Source organism: Pleurodeles waltl, chromosome 12 (assembly GCF_031143425.1).
Source record: "Pleurodeles waltl isolate 20211129_DDA chromosome 12, aPleWal1.hap1.20221129, whole genome shotgun sequence".
Lineage (NCBI taxonomy): Eukaryota > Metazoa > Chordata > Amphibia > Caudata > Salamandridae > Pleurodeles > Pleurodeles waltl.
Genome location: NC_090451.1, coordinates 44,873,702 through 44,894,738, shown reverse-complemented (window position 1 = coordinate 44,894,738; position 21,037 = coordinate 44,873,702). Strand labels below are relative to the sequence as shown.

At 45.9% G+C, this 21,037-nt stretch overlaps 1 protein-coding gene and 1 long non-coding RNA gene across 2 annotated transcripts in view; one reads left to right on the top strand and one right to left on the bottom strand.

Moving 5' to 3' along the window:
* The window catches only part of LOC138267721 (uncharacterized), a 28,250-nt gene extending 13,709 nt beyond the window's left edge, over positions 1 to 14,541 (bottom strand). Inside the window, exon 1 of the long non-coding RNA XR_011199857.1 lies at positions 14,253 to 14,541. This is a non-coding gene — a long non-coding RNA (uncharacterized lncRNA). The remainder of the gene's footprint in view (positions 1 to 14,252) is intronic.
* Positions 14,542 to 14,648: 107 nt separating this feature from the next.
* Positions 14,649 to 21,037, top strand: part of SLC35E1 (solute carrier family 35 member E1) — a 30,341-nt gene continuing 23,952 nt past the window's right edge. The window contains exon 1 of the mRNA XM_069217592.1: positions 14,649 to 15,089. Within this exon, the coding sequence (XP_069073693.1) occupies positions 14,762 to 15,089 (328 nt within the window). The 5' untranslated portion in view covers positions 14,649 to 14,761. The remainder of the gene's footprint in view (positions 15,090 to 21,037) is intronic.

The window sequence follows — 21,037 nt, the reverse complement described above, 5'->3', positions numbered from 1 at the left end:
GAAGAAGGAACGAGAATCTCCATTCAGGGTTCGGGTTCGGATGACTCCGGGGATCGGCCATCGGCGGCGCAAAAAGTGAGTACACCTGCCCCGTCCCAGACCCAAGGTCAGATAAAGAAACAAAAGGCCTTGGGGACGCCACTGCCGGAAGGCCATGGCTCGACCCACAGAAAAGTGGGTGACCAAATACCATCATTGGCACCGAAAAAAGCCAAAATATTGCCGAAGACTTCCGACTCTGGTTGAGAAACTGGCACCGAAAAGAGTCGGCATCAAGTGGTCGAGTCGAGCAAACCTCAGAAAAGCCTCTCAGAGCTGAGACCGATAGTTTCTATCGGGGTTTCGGTACTGAAAAAACGGCTTCGGAGCCAAAAAAGACTTCCTGTACGGAAGAGCAGGGGCTTTCTCAGCCGCTCAAGGAAAGGCACAGATTCGAGCAGGTACTGGATTTGGAAGAGCTTGACCAAACTCAGATAATGCTACAAATCCAAAAAGACACAGGGGAAAATACAAACCATCCCTCCGCTCAAGTTCAAAAGAAAACTGGCTTTTCATGAGACTGAAATGCAACCAAAAAGCCAAGGTGGTTAGAGAAAAGTCACAACCCCCACATTTCTCACCACAAACGTCCCCACTTCAATCACCGCAACTGTCACCAGTGGGTACACCAATGGCACAGTCACCCACACATACTGGGATGACACAGGACGATGCGGACCTGTGGGATCTATACGACCCACCAGTTTCGGACAACAGTCCGGAGTGTTATCCTTCAAAACCTTCACCTCCAGAGGATAGCACGTCCTACAAGTGCTGGCCTGAGCAGCAACATTTCACAATGTTACAATGCATTCAGAACCAGTGGAGGATGACTTTCTGTTTATCACTCTGGCATCCACGCATGCTTCGTACCAAAGCCTGCCAATGTTACCGGGCATGCTTAAACATGCACAACAGGTTTTCCAAGAACCAGTAAAAGGGAGAGCCATCATGCCAAGGGTCGAGGAAAAAATATAAACCGCCCGTCAGACCCTATGTTTATTACACAACAGCTCCCTTTGGACTCAGTTGTAGTGGGGGCTGCAAGAAAGCGGGCAAATTCAGTCATCAGGGGATACGCCACCCCCTGATAAGGAAATCCGTAAGTTTGACGCAGCAGGGAAAAGTGGCATCGCAAGCGACCAATCAGTGGTGTATTGCCAACTCACAAGCCCTCCTTGCCTGCTACAACAGAGCACATTGGGACAAGATGCAGGATATTATCCAACATCTACCAAAAGATCATCAAAAACGTGCCCAACAAGTGGTGGAGGAGGGACAGGCCATCTCCAACAACCAGATCCGCTCTGCACTAGACTCTGCTGATACTGCGGCACGGACTGTCAATACAGCAGTCACCATTAGAAGGCATGCATGGCTGTGAAGTTCTGGTTTTAGGCCAGGGATACGGCAGGCGGTATTGAATATGCCGTTCAATCAACACCAGCTATTCGGGCCGGAGGTGGACACCGCAATAGAAACAAGCATTTACAATGCAGCGGGTCTCGCGTTTGCTCATGTTAGAGCTGATCGCGTTGTAAACTCCTAACCCGACTTTTCACCTGTCGGGAAAAAGTGCATTTATGTACATAACCCGAAAAAGTGAAATTAACTATGTAAAGCGCTCGACTTCGGCCGAGCGAGATCGCGCTCGTAAATTAGAGAAAAAGAAGTCCACGAGCCCGATGGAAAACAGAGTCTCACATGTTTTTTGTACTTGGTCGCTGCGCTCGAGGAGGGCTAGCCACCGGAAAAGGCATGATGTATGCGTGCCTTCGACTAATGAAAGCAAGCAGATTTTATTAGGCAAGCCCACGAACCAATAAACACTGACGTGAAGTTGACAGGGCTCCGAGCCCTTTTCTAAACACTAAAGCGTCTCGCTGCGATACGCATGCGTGAGCGCATGCAACGCAGGCTCGACCCTAAAAATGAAAAAGGACACGGCCAAAGCCATGGGCGCGCTCTAGTCCTCACAATATAGTGGAACATTTAGGAAACCACAGTTTAGGGGAGGGTTTAGACACCAACCCTCAGAACCATCCACCTCCCAAACAAAACCCACTTACCAGTCTCAGTACCAGAGAGGGGGGTTTTGTGGTTCCTACAGAGGGCAGTTCCCAAGAGGAAGAGGGAAATTTCAGCCTGCTAAGCAAAACCCTAGTAGCAAGCAGTGACTTCAATGTCACACTTCCCCAACACACATCACCAGTGGGGGGTGGGAGATTAACAAAATACCACAACAATTGGGCACACATTACCACGGACATGTGGGTTCTATCAATTATCAAACATGGTTACTGCATAGAGTTCACACAATTCCCTCTAGATGTCCCCCCCCCCCCCCCCCCCTTGAACGCCCACGATGTCAATACAACACCTAGACCTATTACAAATAGAGGTCCAAGCACTACTAGCAGAACAAGCCATAGAACTAGTTCCATATCACCAGAAAGGAACAGGGGTTTACTCCCTATATTTCCTTATACCAAAAAAAGACAAAACGTTACGGCCTATTCTAGATCTCAGAACGTTAAATCTCTTTATCAAATCAGATCATTTCCACATGGTAACACTACAGGATGTAGTTCCCTTACTAAAACAAGGGGAATGCAGGGCAACACTGGATCTAAAAGATGCGTATTTTCACATACCCATTCATCCATCTCACAGGAAATACCTCAGGTTTTTAATACAAGGCAAACATTGCCAATTCAAGGTGCTGCCCTTCGGAATAACAGCGGCACCCAGGGTATCTACAAAATGCCTAGCTGTAGTAGTAGCAGCTCATATAAGGAGACATCACATGCACGTATTCCCGTATATAGACGGTTGGTTAATAAAAGCCAACACTCAACAACAATGTCAAATTCACACGCAATATGTAATAGATACTCTACACAAACTAGGGTTTTCTATAAATTACCAAAAATCTCATTTACAACCATCCTAAATACAGCAATACTTGGGAGCCACACTCGACACAAAAAGAAATTGCCACTCCAAGTCCACAAAGAGTTAAATCGTTTCAAAATATAAGATCAAGCATGCAGCCAAACCAACAATACAACAAACTGAGTCAAAACAAACTCAAAATAATTCTCATAGCACCAATGTGGGCTCGCCAACTGTGGTACACCACACTGTTAGACTTCTTGGTAATATTGCACATCAAACAGACCAGATCTGTTAACACAACACAAACAGATCAGACCCCAATCCAGCATCGCTCAACCTAGCAATCTGACTCCTGAAGTCTTAGAATTTGGATATCTAAACTTTTCAAATGAGTGTATGGAGGTCATTAAACAAGCAAGGAAAACGACAACAAGGCATTGTTATGCTAATAAATGGAAAAGGTTTGTTTTCTACTGCCAGGCAAATCAAATCACGCCGCTAGAGGCCTCCATACAAAACATTGTGAGTTACTACACCTACGAAAAGCAAATCTTGCTTTTTCTTCCATAAAAATCCATCTCACTGCAGTATCTGCATATTAAACATACAAAGTTGCTTTTTAGAATCCCAGTTATTAAAGCCTTTATGGAAGGACTAAAAAGAATCGTACCTCCAAGAACACCACCAGTACCTTCGTGGAATCTTAATATTGTACTTACACGACTCATGGGTCCACCATTTGAACCAATGCATTCTTGTCAAGTCAAATTTTTGGCTTGGAAAGTAGCCTTTCTAATAGCCATCACTTCACTACGAAGAGTTAGTGAAATGCAGGCGTTTATTATCCACGAACCCTTTATACAAATACACAAGCATAAAGTGGTTCTCCGTACAAATCCACAATTTTTACCAAAAGTCATATCACTGTTTCATCTAAACCAAACAGTTGAACTCCCAGTCTTCTTTCCACAACCAGACTCAGTAGCAGAAAGGGCACTGCATACATTAGACATAAAAAAGAGTGCTAACGTATTACATAGACAGAACAAAAGCATTTCGTAAAACTGAACAATTGTTCGTAGCTTTCCAAAAACCCCATGCCGGTAACCCTATATGCAAACAGGACATAGCCAGATGGATAGTCAAATGTATTCAGACCGGTTACATTAAAGCTAAAAGAGAATTACCCATTACACCAAGAGCACACTCCACTAGAAAGAAAGGTGCCACAATGGCTTTTCTAGGTAATATACCAATGACCTAGATTTGTAAGGCAGCCACTTGGTCTACATCCCATACATTTACTAAGCATTACTGTGTAGATGTGTTAGCAACACAACAAGCCACAGTAGGACAGGCTGTATTAAGAACATTATGTCAAAAAACTTAAACTCCTACAGGCTGACCACTGCTTTTGGGAGGATTACTGCTTTGTAGTCTATGCACAGCTTGTGTATCTGCAGCTACACATGCCATCGAATGGAAAATGTCACATACCCAGTGTACATCTGTTCGTGGCATGTTGCGCTGCAGATTCACATGCGCCCTCCCACCTCCCCGGAAGCCTGTAGCCGTTTTAGTTGCATGTAAATTGTATATATGTAAATAAATATTCCTTTACTACAAACTATGTACATACATATCTACTCCACTGCATGGGCATCTTTAGTATCCTTATTTTACTAACTCCTACCTCACCCTATGTGGGTAAAACAATCTAAGATGGAGTCGACGCCCATGCGCCTATGGAGCTGAACGGGAGGAGTCACTCGGTCCCGTGACTCGAAAAGACTTCTTTGGAAAAAACAACTTGTAACACTCCGAGCCCAACACTAGATGGCAGGAACAGTGCACAGCATGTGAATCTGCAGCGCAACATGCCACGAACAGATGTACACTGGGTAAGTGACACTTTTTTTATATATATATATATATATATATATATATATAAATAAAAAAAATGAGTGTTGTAACATAAGTTGTGGGTAGACAGATAAGTCAAATAGGATATGGCTTTTATTAGTGATGCTTAAGGCTGTGTGTTACTTTGGGTACAGTGGTTACAAAAAAAAAGCACTCCAGTGGGTTTTCTAGACTTTTTGGCCCTGTGCCACTGCACCTGCTGCACCATCCAAATCATGGCCCCCTAGTGCCTGCAAGGTGACTGTTGTTCAGTAGCAACCTATGGCAATAATCTGTGTTCTATATGTTGCCTAGAGCTTTTGGCCCCTGAGCCACTTTACCACTATTGAAATCATGGCCCTAGTGCCCACAAGTTACCTGCAATTGTGACTGCTTGTTTAGTGGTAACATACAGCAATAATTAGTGCTCAGTGAGCTTCCTAGAGCTTTTGGCCCTTTGCCACTGTACCTGATGCACAGGCCAAATCATGGCCCTAGTGCCTTCAAGGTAACATGGGGAATTTGTTTATGTCCAGTAATGGACGTGTTCTGAAAAAGACTCAGTTGCGGATGGAAAACATCATTATTTGGTAGGTAAACATAAAAGCTGTAAAAGTTACAGTCAGCACATATATGTCCATCTCTGTGGTTTGTAGAGAGGCCAAAATTGGAGGACAGGCTCTTTGAGAAACCGGCACTGCCTCCTAACTACAGGGCTCTCAATCACGTCCCATTACCACACACCCACAGTTTCTACTCCGTAAGACGTGAATGTGACTGAGCTCATAGTATGCACTGTACAAGAATTGCACAAAGAGCATAAAAAAAACAGCAAATATGCATTTGTAAAACCTTATCCTCTCGGATAAGGCACGATGAAATCCTACATGAAGCATTCACACACTAAAGAGTATTCTGTTTAAAATTGAGTGAGTGATTTACAAGTGTGTGTGGTTTGCATTTCCAAAACACGTGGATTTATTATTGTAAATTGTGTACAGTGATTATCATTAGTGCTACATTTATAGGAGCAAAATGCTGTAAATGAAACAAATCGAAAACGTTGTTTTAGGTTGAAGGGAAGCCTGCATGAGCCACGAAGAGGTAGACAAATATTTCCTGAGCAAATTAATTTTCTTGTAAAAAAAAAAAATAGAAATTATATATATATATATATATAAATAAATAAATAAAATCCTCCATCATTGCTACCAGTGGTGCATAGCTCAGGTTTATGCATATTTTGGAAAGACCAGGTCATAGCCAGTAGTTGAGCAATGATGCCACGAGCTGTGGAACAAACCAGGAAACACGGCCCCTTTAACTGCTGGTGGGATAAGAAAATATGGACACTTGCATTGGTTAATGGTCCCTGGTGCTGTTGCACCTCCTGACCAATGGTAGCTACTTCCCTTGGAATAACATCAGCTGGTGCACACTACATAGAAACAGTGAGCTGATGCTTTGAAAAGAAAATGCTACAATTAGTGTTAAGCAGGTGCATAGGTTCCATTAATGCACACTGAGTGCTAATTATTGCTGTATGTCACACTTCAAACACCCACTTAGTGGCTGATTTGTACAAAGTGAAACCAGAAAACCTGGTTAGTCCATGGCTATCAAGAAAAAGAAAATTACCCCCCCCTCCCCCCCCCCCCCCCCCCCCAAAGCTGCTGCCTATAACACTGAAACTAATGCAGCAAGTGACACATACAGGGCCCTCTTGCTGTGCACCTTGTGACACACTGTAGCACCCCCCTTCCCCACACCACTTCGCCTCCACATTATATTGCCTCTGCTTCTCCCTGTGGTTTCCCCCCCAACACCCAGGTGACCTTTTTTGCGCCACTTGCATTTGTAAAACAGCTGGATTTGTTAAGTGTGCATGCCGTGGAAAGTTAGGGTGCACACATGCTAGGCTCTACCTATAGGGAAGGGGGTTGTTGGCCAGGACAAGAGATGAGCTTCAGCTGTTGGTTGGGGCACGTCTTCTGAAGAACAACAGTAACTGCTGCTGTCCAGGTAGGTGTTTAATGTCTAGAAATATTTTTGTGTCAAAATTTGTTAAGAAACAGCATTGTGATTTCAGTAGCACTTGACCTTAGGTTGCTGGAATATGTCCTACAAGTACTGGATTGTTTAGTTCCCTTCCCAGCACTCGTTGCTGAAAATATGAAACACTGTCTGCTGCACCAAACCACCTCGTGCTGTCTCCAGACATGCCTATTGGCTTTTCTAAAAAGATTACATGGTTTCTACTATGTCCGCAGCAGTGCGCATTGCTCCTGTCTCAGATTGGTCCAGGTCCAGTAAAGACCTTCTCAGTGCGACAGTACATGTTAACTGAGGAGTATATCAAGGATGGGTAAACTGATGCTAAAGATCATTGGAAAAAGGTGAGCTATAGTAGAAGAAATGGCTTGTTTGCCATCATCAAGCTATAATTCAAATTGTGGACATCTCCCTTTTCAAGAGACTAGAGGTGTGCATGGTGTTGTGGTTCTTTAATGACTTCAGTAAATTCAACCAGACTTCACAATTCAGAAAACTCTAATGCCAATGGTTGACATAATGAAGTACCTTTCAATATAGCCATTCAAATATTTTACAGATTCACAGGTTACATTTGTTGAGTCACCATTGCTTGACAGATGCCTGCTCTTGGTGGCTTACAGTGTCACTATGGCAGATATTTCCAACCTTTTCTGCAGTGAGAGCTACTTCTTATCCCTGAAAAGCATCATGAGCTACCACCTAATAAGTGGGTGTTAGATGGCGGTACATAAAGCCCGTGTAACATAAACACCAAACCTAGAATCTCCCAGTGCTGCTCCAGTGAGCAGGCAGCATTAATGCCACAACAGTTATATAGAAAATGTTAACTTGAGGGGGGTCCCAAATGATCAGTTTTGATGAATCACTCAGAGGGGAGAGTCTACTTTAGATCTGTGTGCTCATTATAGTACAATACATAAGATGACGCTGCTCATTTTCAGACTTGGGGCACGAAAGACCATTCGCAACAATATATTTTGTGAGGCCTTGCAGACTTCAGAGCCTTCTACAAGTAAACATATATCCGCATGACCAGTACACTTTACAGCAATCACACGATAATGACACAGAAATTACCATAAGAAAGGATTGCTGTAAGAAACTTGGCACCATTTAAACAAAAGAGGAAAGAACTGATGAAAGTCAACTAAAGCAATGACAAATCGAAGAAGGAAGGCAAGGATAAAAAAAAGAAATGTTAGGAGGAAAATGAGAAGACAGATAAAGAAGTTACGATGAGGGAGAAAGGAACAGAGAGACAACCCCAGTAAAAAAAAAAAATTAATAAAAAAAAGGAAAGAACACAGAGAAGCAGTAAGGAGTGAATTTGAGAAAGGGTGCGAGAGAGAAATTGGGTGAGAGCATGAGAGAAAATGAAAAAGGAGAAAAAAAAGAGGTCAGGATGAACTAGAGAAAGAACAGGGCTAAAAAAAAAAGAAGAAATTGAAAGAGAAAGGGAGAAAAATAGAAACCAAAGGTAAACAAAGAAGTAAATGTGGAAAAGTAAAATAAATTGAAGTAAAAGAAGAGGACAAAAGAAAGGTAGAAAAGGGTAAGACAGACAATGCAAGAACAAGTCAGAAAATAAAGAGGGAATGACAGAAGCAAGGAGAGTACAAGTCGGGAAGGAAAGATAGAAAAACCCCGCAAGAGAGAATAAACAAAATCAAAGAAGGATCAGAAAAGGAGGACCATGTGAGACAGTAGATGAAAGAAGAGACGGAAAAAGAAAGTAAAAAAAGTGAGAAAAGTGGAAGACAACAAGAAATAGAAAGACAGGAGGAAGAGAAGTTGAGAAAACAGAATGAAAAATTATACAGTAAGGAGAAACGAGAACAACATATTGGAGGAAGGAGACTGGTGGAAGCAGAAGGAAAAAAAGGTATTAACTAGCACAACATGGAAAGGTAGACAGAAGAAAATTAAAGTAGTAAAAGAAAAAATGATAATTTTCAGAAGCGTGGGCTACATGTGATCCTGCAGTTTCAGCTGCCTTGGGCCCACAAAATGTGGTGTGATGTGTTATAAGGTGCTGCCGTAGCATTTTATTAAGCCAACTGACATGTAATTCTCACGTGAGAGCTACTCAGCCTGAGAGCTATTGGTAACTCGGGAGAGACCTGCTCGAGGCCCTTGCAATATGGCCTAAGCAATGGTAGCGTAGAGATACAGGCCACGCAGAACCACAGAGAAAATATAGTGGAACTAGGCTTCTACTAACAGATGAAGATAACTTATTTTCTAATCGCAAAGATAGCCTGGCAATCCATTGAGGATGGCAACATCTACAGCCCAGTTTCTCTTGGTCGAAAAGTCGATAGGACACAGAATTTAAACCATAATACAAGGTAAATGCATGAGTGCGGAAACACTTGGATTCGCCCTGCACACCAACCTCGCCCTCATGAAACACTGTGTGTTAGAAATGGAGTTCCTGGTTGGCACATCAGCTAGGCAGGGTCCACCACGCTAGTCAGGGGGAGTAAGTTACACACCAAAGATGACCTGCACTCACCCCTGATAGCTTGGCACAGAACAGTCCGGCTTCTCCACAGAGGTCCTGAATAAAGCGTTTGCACAACACACCCACCCACCCGTGACACAATAATTACACCACAAAAGAGACTCCACAACAAGTTATATAAAAATAAACTATTCTATAAAAGGTGTAGACCAAAACGACAGAAATCAGTACTTCTTTGCCAAACAGGTAATTGTCAGACATCACAATGGGTGAAATAAGAGAGAAACTTGTATGTTGCAACCACCATGGGCAAACATTACGGTGCATGCTAGGCAGCCATCTTTTATAATACTTGTTATCCTAAATCAAGGTAAGGCAGAACAACATATGTCCCTATTTTATACGCCCATCACAAGACCAAAACGACATGGATCATATTTACTGTGCATGGTATGCAAATCCTAATGGAAGTTAAGACCATATATCACCTGAAAGCCAAATATCACCAATTATTCCCCAACAGCGTAGGGCAGTGGTTCCCAACCTGTGGTCTGGGGACCCCTGGGGGTCCGTGAAGCCTCCTCAGGGGGGGGGGGGGGGAAGTCTGTGACTGCTTAGAAATGTAAACAATATTAACAGATTAGGGCCCCACCTTTCAGTAATGACTCAGTGGAGAGTCCCCGGATTCCAATAATGATTCTGTGTGTTGGGTGGGGGAAGGAGGGGGTGGTGTCTTCAGGTTCTAGTAATGATAAAGTGGGGGGGTCCACAGAGGTCAAAAAGTTGGGAACTACTGGCATAGAGGACAGGGCACTTTGCCCTCCTATTACATATTGTATAGTAGAACTGGATTCCTTGTCGTGCACCCGAGTACTTGGGCATGTATCATGCCGATTACTGTAATTTAGTAGAGTATTGTAGGCCCCAGCGACACCTGAGGCTCTACTTCGGGTAATGCAGTAGAACCGTTCCCAGTGACGCGGTCTCCAGCGGGGGGCCTCCTTTGAGGACCGCACCACACAAGTGAGACCAAAAGCCCCTCCCCCCCCCCAAGTGGAGGTGAGAGATGGACCTCCGTTAAGAAGAGGGGGTGGGGAGAGAGACCTTCTTTGGGTCTCCCATGTGCAGAATCCAGGGAGGGCAGCTACCAGTGGGGCAGCCGCTGGAAGGAGCGAGCACAGGAAACGACGTGCTGCACTGCAGTGTCCTGCTCCCCTGCAATACTGTCGGCAGAAGCAGGGCCTGGTTATGGAACTCCCCGCCAGCCCAGGGAAATTCTCTGAGTGGTTCTGAGGGAGAACAGCTGCAGGGATGTTAGCGGGCCTCTGGAATGGAGCCCATGTTGGCAGGTCCAAGAGTCTCTGCAGCCGGGTGGCCACACAGGGTAGACCCCCGGGCAGGTCTTCAGTGGCAGGCAGTCCTGGCAAGACACTCCTCTGGATAGGCGCGAGGGCGTGCTGGGTTCCTGACTTGTTTCCTTGGGCAGTGGAGCCCCTCCCGATGGGGTTCCTGCAGGATGGAGGTTGTGTCCCTGTTCAGCAGCAAACGGGCTGCAGGCCAGCACAATGTAGTAGATAGCAGTATCTCCTGACAGTCCAAAGTCAGGGAACAGGCTGACGGCAGGGCAACATACAGGAAGGCAATCCAGATGAGTCCTTTGGGCTACCCAGCAGATGACATGCAGCAGGGCAACAAAAGATCAGTCTAGATGAGTCCTTTGTGGAGTCCAGCCATCCTTCTGGCAGAGGTTCAGTCCCTGTTCCACAAGTGCTCTAAAATCAAGGATCAAGAGCCCTTTTAGTTATACTCAAAAATGCCTTGGTTCAGGGAGCAACTTCAAAGGAGTCCTTTCAAGTCAAGCACTACACCCTTTCAACCCAGCCCAGGCTCCAGACATCAGTAAGGGTAATGGTCCGTTGTGTGAGGGCCAGACACAGCCTATTGACATGTAAGGTGTGAACGACCCTCCCTCTCCCCAGCCCATGAAGACTATTGGTATGCAGATGCCTCTTCTGTCACACCCAGCCCCTCCTGTATGATGGCTGTCTGGAAAGTATTCACCAAGTGGAGCTGTCACTCTGCCCCAGACGTGGATTGGAGTCAGGCTGCAAAAGGACTAGAGATATAAGCAAAGAGAAATGCCCGCTTTCTGAAAGTGGCATTTCTACCATGGTAATAAAAAAAATCCACCTACACCAATAAGCAGGATTTTTCGCTACCATTTCAAACCTACTAAACATGCCCACACTATTCCTCATAGATCAGAAGATACTATGTAGACACAGGGCAATTCCAATACAGTCCTATGAGAAGAGCAGCACTCACAGTAGTGAGATACTAAGTCGGCTGTTTGTCACTACTATGGCAAGTAGTACATAAATACATATGTGCTACCTTTTACATACACAGCACCCTGCCCATAGGGCTAGCTAGGGCCTATTAACTTAGGTGTAGCAAAAAAAGGGAGTTTAGGCCTTGGCAAATAGTTTGACTTGCCAAGTCAATGTGCCAGTAAACTGTGTTGCCAGATCTAGGACATGTTTGAAAGGCTACTTCTGCGGGTGGCGCAATCTGAGCTGCAGGCCCACTAGAAGAATTTAATTTACAGGCCCTGGGTTTATGGTATATCACTTTATAAGGGATTTACAGGTAAACCAAACAGGTGTAACCAATTATACCAAGTTGTACGGAAGAGAGCACATGCACTTTCGCACTGATTAGCAGCGGTAAAGTGCCCAGAGTCCTAAAGCTAACATAAAGAAGGTCAGAATAATAGTAAGAGGAAGACATAAAGTTTGGGGATAACACTGCAGAACAGGCCATTTCCAACTCTGTGCCAAAATAAAATAAAAAGAATAGAAAAACACCAAGTTAGCCTGATAGCAGCTCTCTTCATAAAAATAAAATAAAAAAAAGTAGGATAATTTATCCCAGAAAGTGACCTCTGAACTGCTATTCAAGCACTTGTACCCTCCTGTTCAGATGAGGGTACCACCTGTTCTGTGGCCTCTCAGACTTCCACCCCCTCCCCCACCTTAATGGGCATCCTACATGCCACAGCACAGATCATCGAGGGCTTAAAGAAAGGTGATTGTCACACCCACACTGATGCAACTGGCCTGAACTGCCTTACGAATCATCTGCGCTATTTACATAGCCATTTTGTCCAGCATCACCCCTACCTTCTGTTACCTTGTAGACATGCTCGCTATCTCTGATGGCTGTTGACACACCTGTAGCAAGGACACCAACAGGCTGAAGACTACAAAGTGTAAAGGGAGAAAAAGAAAAGCAGGTATTTTTTCATCTGTACACCCAGGATCAAGAACAGCTTCTCTATATCTATTAGTAGTGGTCCAGTGCTTTTCCAGTTTAGGAAAGAGTCGAAGACGTCCCCTCTGTAAAGACAGTGTATCACACTGCAGTAAAAGTACACTTCTACTCCCACAACCCAGATGTGTCTGCTATCCCTAGTTTACTGTATGCTTGCCTTTGCAGAGCACTCCACTGCCTTTTGGCTAGTGTTGGAGCCATATAAAAACATACAGAAATTGCCCCTTCTTTATCTACAAATGTGGTGTTACAGGAAAACACCGAAACTAAACTGACAACTAGATTTACAGACACTGTAACAGACCACACCAACATTTAACTTGGAAAACAATGCCTTGTGTTCATATGGACACTAGAACAGAAAATATAATAATACCTGGAAATTAACATGCTAACATTAGAAAATGGACATGCCCACAGATGGACTTGTATATATATTTATATACTCTCATACAGGCCCATAGATCTGATTCAAGTGGGAGGCTCTAATTTGTGAAACCCAAAATGACTTTATTTTAGATGTCTCCTGCCTGAAATTGCCTTTGTTTCAATATAAGCCTGTTGGGCAAATGCATCCCTGTTTCTTTCCCCTCAAAATCTCCAACTTCGAAACTTTTGGCATGTATGATATATAAAATCATATCCTTGAAAATGTTGTTAAAAACAGACATTTGTGATGAGCAGATTTAGAGTGTTGCTGATGTTGTAGACTGCTCTCCACCTAAACTTGGGAACTGCTCTGCTGTCAGAGATAGTAATTCATACACTGGGTTGGCCTTGGATGGTATGAAGACATTTTCCAGTTGTTCAAGCCGCAAATTCCATCGGGGATCTGGGGAAGCAGGTTCTTCATGGTTTCATGAACATTGTCAAATAGCCCAGTTAGCTAGGACAGTTAAGGTTTTTCTTCAGTAGCAGCTCACTATGCGGTAAAGGGGTCGGGCGGCCCGTGGCGGGTAACAAAAACATTTAATATTTTTTTTTTTTTTTTAAACATAAAATACAAACTTACCTGCTCTGACGCCGTGCCACTCCTCTTTCCTGGTCCCTGCAGGCAGGCTCCCAGCCTGCGCTATGGCTAACCCTAACGCTGCATGAAAGCAGCGTTAGGATTGGCCGGCCAGGGCACTCCCAGGCAGAGTCGGAGCCTGTGCCTGTGCATTCCAGTCTGGCAACACAGTGCCAGGCTGGAGAGAGCACATTGAGCATGTGTGTTTGGCCGGCCCGAGACGGTTGGACAAACATACATGCGCACTGAGGGGAGTGTACAGTGCACTCACCTCGTCATCTCCCATGGCCCGCCCCTTTAACAACGAAAGGATAATAAGCACAATTTATTATCGTTTCGTTGTTAAAGGATTGCAGCGTAGTTGAAGGACAGTGGGCAACGACCCTCCTCCGCCATAGCGGAAAAGTTACAGAAACTTTTTCTTTGCGATCTGAGACAAAGTGCTTCACCGCCTCGTTGGGAGCAGTACGCTCTAGTTAAATGCAATTACATACAATGGGCTGAAGAGAAGTGAACGGCCCAGGAGTCCCTCCCCCACCCCCCATAGCTCACCTGTGGTTCTATTCTTGCATCTCGGTCATTAGTCAATGCCTCCACTTCATGATAGTTTGTTCGCAATTGTTTTTCTCTGCAGCAAGTATTTTGCATGTATTCTGTTTGCACTATTATTCGAGCGGCTGGCACCACTGCCCATAGTAAGGGCCATATGTACGATCACATTTTCTCCATAGACACAGAATGGGTAAAACCCTTTGCTACATCTGGCCCTAAATGACGAGAAAACGTGGGGTGTAAACGAACTGGCCCTGGTTGGCATCGCAGGGGCTGGTTGGCGAAAAGCTTTACCCCTTACCGGAAGTGACGCTCACCCGCGCCTGCAGCTGATTCGTCACTGCGGTTTACCGGAAGCGGCCTTTACAGCCTGCCAGCGGAGCGTTCCGGAAGTGACGTGTCCCGTGGGCCGGGAGGTTGACAGTGTCGCTGTGGCACCGCACCGGATGTGACGGGTCGTTGCGCCCCCCTCTCGGTCGGCAGCGCGGCGCCCCTTCCCCAGCCCGGCTATGGCGGCCGCCGAGGGCCCGACCGTGCGCGAGGGCGCGCGCGTGGCGCTGCTCTGCCTGCTCTGGTACACGCTGAGCGCCGGCGGCAACGTGGTGAACAAGGTGCTGCTCACCTCCTTCCCCTACCCGGTCACCGTCTCCCTCTTCCACATCCTGGCCATCTGCAGCCTGCTGCCGCCGCTGCTGCGGGCCTGGGCCGTGCCCGCCGCCGAGCTCCCGCCGCGGCTCTACCGCTGGAGCATCCTGCCGCTGGCCTTCGGCAAGTACTTCAGCTCCGTGTCCGCGCACTTCAGCATCTGGAGGGTGCCCGTCAGCTACGCGCACACCGGTGAGGGGCACCGGGAGGGGCCGGGGGTACGGGTCGGGACCAGGAGGGCACAGGGGACAGACCAGGGGAGAGATCCGGGAGCACAGGACAGGGACCAGAAGGGCACAGGGGAGGGAGAAGGCAGCACAGGGACCAGGAGGGCACAGGGGACAGACCAGGGGGCACAGGGTAGAGATCAGGGAGCACAGGACAGGGACCAGAAGGGCACAGGGGAGGGAGAAGGCAGCACAGGGACCAGGAGGGCACAGGGGACAGACCAGGGGGCACAGGGTAGAGATCAGGGAGCACAGGACAGGGACCAGAAGGGCACAGGGGAGGGAGAAGGCAGCACAGGGACCAGGGGGGCTCTGGGGAGAGACCAGGGGGCACAGGACAGGGACCAGGGGGCACAGGGCAGGGGACAGACCAGGGGGGCTCAGGGGACAGACCAGGGGGGCTCAGGGGACAGACCAGGTGGATACAGGGGAGAGCTCAAGGGGCACAGGACAGGGGAGAGACCAGGAGGGCACAGAGGAAAGATCAGGGGGTACAGGGCAGGGACCTGGAGCGCACAGGGGAGAAATCAGGGGGCACGTGGCAGGGGACAGCCTAGAAGGGCACAGGGGAGAGATCAGTATGCACAGGGGAAAGACCAGGAGGGCAGGGGACAGACCACGAGGACACAGGAGAGAGAGAAGGCAGCACAGGGGAGAGATCAGGGGGCACAGGGCAGGGACCAGGGGGCACGCGAGAGAGACCAGGAGGGCACAGGGAAGAGATCAAGGGGTAGTGGGCACAGGGGAGACACCAAGAGGGATCATTGGTGGGGGGACCCAACTAAGCATTTCTGGCGGGGTTTACCTGTGCACACCAGTGGGGGGGTGGGGGTCACAGGAGAGTCTGCATGGTACACAGCATCTGGAGGGTGTCTGGAAGCTCTGCGCACATCTGTGAGAGCCGCTGGTGCATTAGCGATAGTGGTCAGGGTGGGTAGGCCCTAATTGCAGAGAGGAGACCCAAAAGAATGCTTCAGCATTTGGGGAGTTCTTGTGAGATAGATGCACACCGTTGAGAAGCCAGGGGGAGATGTATGTTAACCCATTGAAAGGAACAGTTTTAATGTATGTTCTTAAGAATTGTGGATTTCTAATCTTTATTGGCACACTGCTCTTTCAAAAGGATGTCCGGTTCTGTAAAAAAACAACCCCAGTTGTAGTCGAGCTCCCGTAACGAGCAACTGTCAAGCAATGCAATATTTAAACACACCCCAGTACCTGTCATTTTCACTTTACAACATAATTGACTGAGATTTTGGACTCTTAGCCCCACAGTAGATTCAAGAAATGCTTACAGACCCAGCAAGGACCCATGTGTGTACTAACTGCAGTAGTACATTGAATACTATGCGTTATTGTTTGTTTATGCATGCAAATTACTCCACTGCATTTTAAAATGCACATTTAAATAAATATGTGTAAACATTCTGCAACGTAATATATAACAAGGCTGTTAAAAGGTACATCGCAGCAATTGTCATTAGTAGTTTCAGTGAGTGTTTATCTTACCCATTCGTTGCCTGATTCAGAAGGTGGTGTGCAGAAAGGATGTGTTTCAGGTCACTGTGACCCTCCAGTATCCACATCACCTAGTATATAAACCTTGGCGAGGAGCATTGGTTGCACAAGTGAGAGGAGAGCAGAGTGTATCTTTGAGCTACACACATACACCGGGGAAAGAGAAAGGTACAACTGGGGCAGCATCTCGGGATCTGGGTCGTACATCTGAGCTACGTGCACACTGGTGAAAGCCCAGGTGAGGGCTGCATGGGAGCCGGCGGTATGATGTGAAAGAACAGGGAAACAAGAAGCATCACTTAAGAGGAGTCAATGTAGCAGTGCGTGAATGGTGGAAACAGTCGCAGTTTCTTTCAATAGCCATTTAGCAATGCCTACAGAGGTGCCCGGGGAGTGTTAGGAAGAGCTGTCAATGCTTTGTTACCCTGGTCAGCCCAGGAGTTGGCTAATGGTTAGATAGCATCATTTAAATCTGGCTTTGAAATAAAGTCTCTGGCGTACCTCAATTGTGTTGGTTTCCGGCTCTGTTTTCCATATTATTTATGTGCAACATTTATAGCGTGGAGCCTACCGGGAAGCAGAGTGGTTTTGCCTGTGGCTGGTTTGGGAAGCAAACTGAGACATTTTAGTTTGTTTGATAATTCAGCAATGCAGGGTTCCGCAAAAGAGACAGGAGATTTTTTTTGGGTGTGTGCTTTGATAACATATTCAGTATGTTTGTGGTAGTTGTCTAGACCGTGGAGCACAGCGCATGGTCAAAGGCAATTCTAGCCATTGAGTGATTGGAGGGGAAGCCTGCTTCCAAGAATGAGGTGTACAAATAATTTGTTGTTATGTAGTGTTCTTTTGGAGCAGGCCTGATGCCCTGGCTTTTATTTTTTTGCACTTCATCTCCGGGCCCTGGCTAGGAGCTTCTCATTCAGATGGGCGGGTGTGCCAGTCATGATGTCTTTGCAGATGGTGCAGCTGGTAGAAAATTGTGTGGGCAGGCAGGTGGATTTCCACCAAGGTGGGAATGATGTTGATCTACAGGCTTTGGTGATCCATTTGCTACAAAGTGGGGTCACCTTAATTACCCAGATGAGAGTACAAGGGCTTGAACACAAGTTCTTAAGTAACTTCCTGGGGGGAATGCTTTCACGTTCTTTAGTAGAGAGACCTCTCATGGGGCCTCTTTATTTTCTTGGTGATGTGTTCTATGGGGTGAAAAGGTGCGACCCAGCGTGAGTGGTAGAGGATATCGAATCTGCCTATCTTCATCTTGGTGAGATAATTTTGTACTGGTGGTGGTTGTTCTTGGCCAATAGTGGGAACTCTGTCTTGTCTGGATGGGGCAGGAAATGTCTCCAGTCCAGATGAGGAAGCAGCAGCGTACGAGTGGAGGAGACGTGTGTTATCAGCATACTGCTGGATTTTGATACTGTAACCAATGAGGCGAGCCCCAAGAGACTCCATGTAGAGTTTGAAGATAGAGAACAGAATTGAACCCTGGGTTATCTGCATGTGACAGGCACACACATACACCTGAAGATCCCCATGTGAACAGAATGGTAGTGGTCTAATGGGTGGAAGAGAACCAGTGAAGAATATTGCCATTTAATCTTGTACCAGGTGCAGGACTGGTTGGGGCCTAAGGTAGACTTCAGTACTTGAGATTTAAAATTCCAGGACATGACAGCATGCCTTTGCGTAGCCTCGGAGTATTGTGTTTATGACGAAAGGGAGACAGGGTAGGCTGTAGAAGCAGGTCCACTTGGTGTGTGTCGACTGAGGGGGTCTAATCAGTTGTTTGTTTTGTGTTGAAGAAGCTATGTTTTTTTGGGGGGTAGGGGGTTCACGCTAATATTTAAACTTGAGAAAAAAATAAAATTTAGGTCAATCTTCAGTTTCAGCTTATTGGTCAATAACATGTTTATGATTTGGCGGAACTGTTTTAAGTTTGTATTTTTAGTAAGTGAAATACTGCTGGAGGCTGCACTCTGGTGCTTTGGCACATGCACGCATAGCAGTGATTTGAATGCATAAGCATATTGCATAGTTTATAAAAAAATAATTGCATAAAGGTAAAAGCGCTAACAATTCATGCAGTTGTATTACTTGACATTCAGCTAAAACCACTATACACCCATACGACTTAATACACACAAAGCAGATTTAAATCAATAGGCCAAGAGTTTAGGGTAGGTAAATTGAAAAGAAAAATTCCATTGGGCCCTACCCGGCCTCTGTCTTGGTGCAACAAGATATTTCACCATCAGGTTTAAAAATATTGTTCCCTGGCAAGCCAGGGTGATCGAGACTCTGCTTAGCCAGGTCGTTGACCAGTTGCCTACAGGTCCGCATATGAAGTTCCAAAAATAATGGTTTGAGTAATGTCTTCCTATGACTGCGGGGCATGTGCACAGGATGTGGATATGACCACATAAACAACAGCTTGTATGTGACTGGCTACCCTCCCACGTTGGAAAGAAGTCTTTGGTGTCTAAGTGCTCAAGGCGATATATAACATGAACTTCCTTTTAAGAGCAGGAGAGGTGGGTGCTGACACCTACTCCTGAAGCCTCAAACTGTGGTAGGAGTTGGTTACTGTCCAGGCACGCCACCTCTTTGTGAATATGCTTTTGTTGTGTAAATTTTACGGATAGTTTGATGAATTAATTATTCGGCAGACAGTTTCTAGTTCCATGCTGCTTGCCAATGCTTCCCGGATGCCTAATTCATCTAATGCCAGTCCTAGGTATTCTCCTCAAGAATTAGCTTTTTCCTCAATTGCGCCTCAATTTCAAGCCAGCATAAAGTGTTCAAAGTCCCGCTGTTAGAGGCACAAAGTTTCCAACACAGCGTGAGAAAGGTGTTAAATTCTTTGCAGCTTTTGATTTACTTTTTCTTAGGCCAAGTTTGAGCCAGTCCTGGGCTGAGGAGGTTGATTTTGGCAGGCAGAAGACTGCTTTGTAGGCATTTGTTTGTAGCTGGTTTAGAATGTCTGTTTCCTTGTCATGCATAATTTCCTAGCTGTCTACCAATGTTGGACTAAATTGAGCACCCTTTACTATTAGCAGATGACCATACAAAGGGCAGTTCGGTTTCCTTTTCAGTAGCTTGGATGCAAAAATTAAGGAGTGCGCTTTTGCCTGTAGTACGGCTAGGTGGTGTTTGAAGCTCAACTTGCTCTCCATGTTTACGCACAGATACTTGTGTGAGAGTGACCTCGACCTGCTTGCCCTTGATAGACCAGGTAAATGACTTGTACTTGGTATCGACGAGACACACAACGTTTGTTTTGCTTGAATTGAGGTGAAGGCCTCGTAGCTCCATATAGGCAGCTAGTTCGTTGATGGACCCTTGTAGGCTGATGGGCATTTGACTCAGTAAGACAATGTCATCTGCATACTGCAAGCACACTATTTCACAGTTGCCAAGGTGGATGGATGGCTATCCTTTTGTTATAAATAGCTGTCTAAATACACTAGGTATAAGTTCAACAAACTTGGGGCTAGAGCACCATCCCTGTTTTAAGCCGTTAATTGTGTGGATTTTTGATGTGACTCTACTGCTGTCACCTGTTTTGACCTGTGCCCATGTGTCATACATGCTATGATCGAAGTTAACACATTCCCTGGCGTTCCCCATTCAGACAGTGTTGCCTAGAGGCAGCCACGATCAAAGGCAGATGTGATGTCGACAAAACATGTGAACACACCATTTTTATGCTCTTGTGTTTTCTGCTAAGATGGCAAGTACTGATAGATTCGTGATTGGCCCCATACATGGCCTAAACCCAGTTTGCGTTTTATTATGATGTTTTTTCCTGTTGAGCCAGGCTTGCAGATCTTGAAGTATGCAGGATGCATGCAGTTTAGCTTCCACATCAATTAGCGCTATTAACCTGTGGTTGCACCACAATGAATGGCTTCCATTCTTATAAATAGGATGGAAGATGTTTCCTATCCATGAGACTGGTATGACATCCTTCCAAAAGATTTGGTTAAAAAGAGGTTTTAAATATCGGGCACAGAAAGAAACATGGTACTTAAATAATCCGTTAGGAGGACCATTCGGGACTGCAGCTCCTTCTGTCTTCAAATTCTTTAAGATCTTCTCTAATTGCTTGGTGTCAGTCAGGGGCTCCGAAGTGTATATGTAATTGGTTAGTATGCTCTATATTTCAGCGTTTTCCACATGGATGTCTTGAATTATGGTTCTTTGATTTGCCTCCTGGGTCTCCCATCTGGCAGCTTCATCCCCAGATTTTGGTTACTTTGACTCCTCTAACTCTTCGGGCAGCTAGCTGGGAAGGTGTACATTCCTGGAACGCATGTCTCTCAGACTTCCTCCGAGATCCCCACACTTTGATGGCGCACCTGCCCATGACAAGCCCGTTTATCACACCCAAAA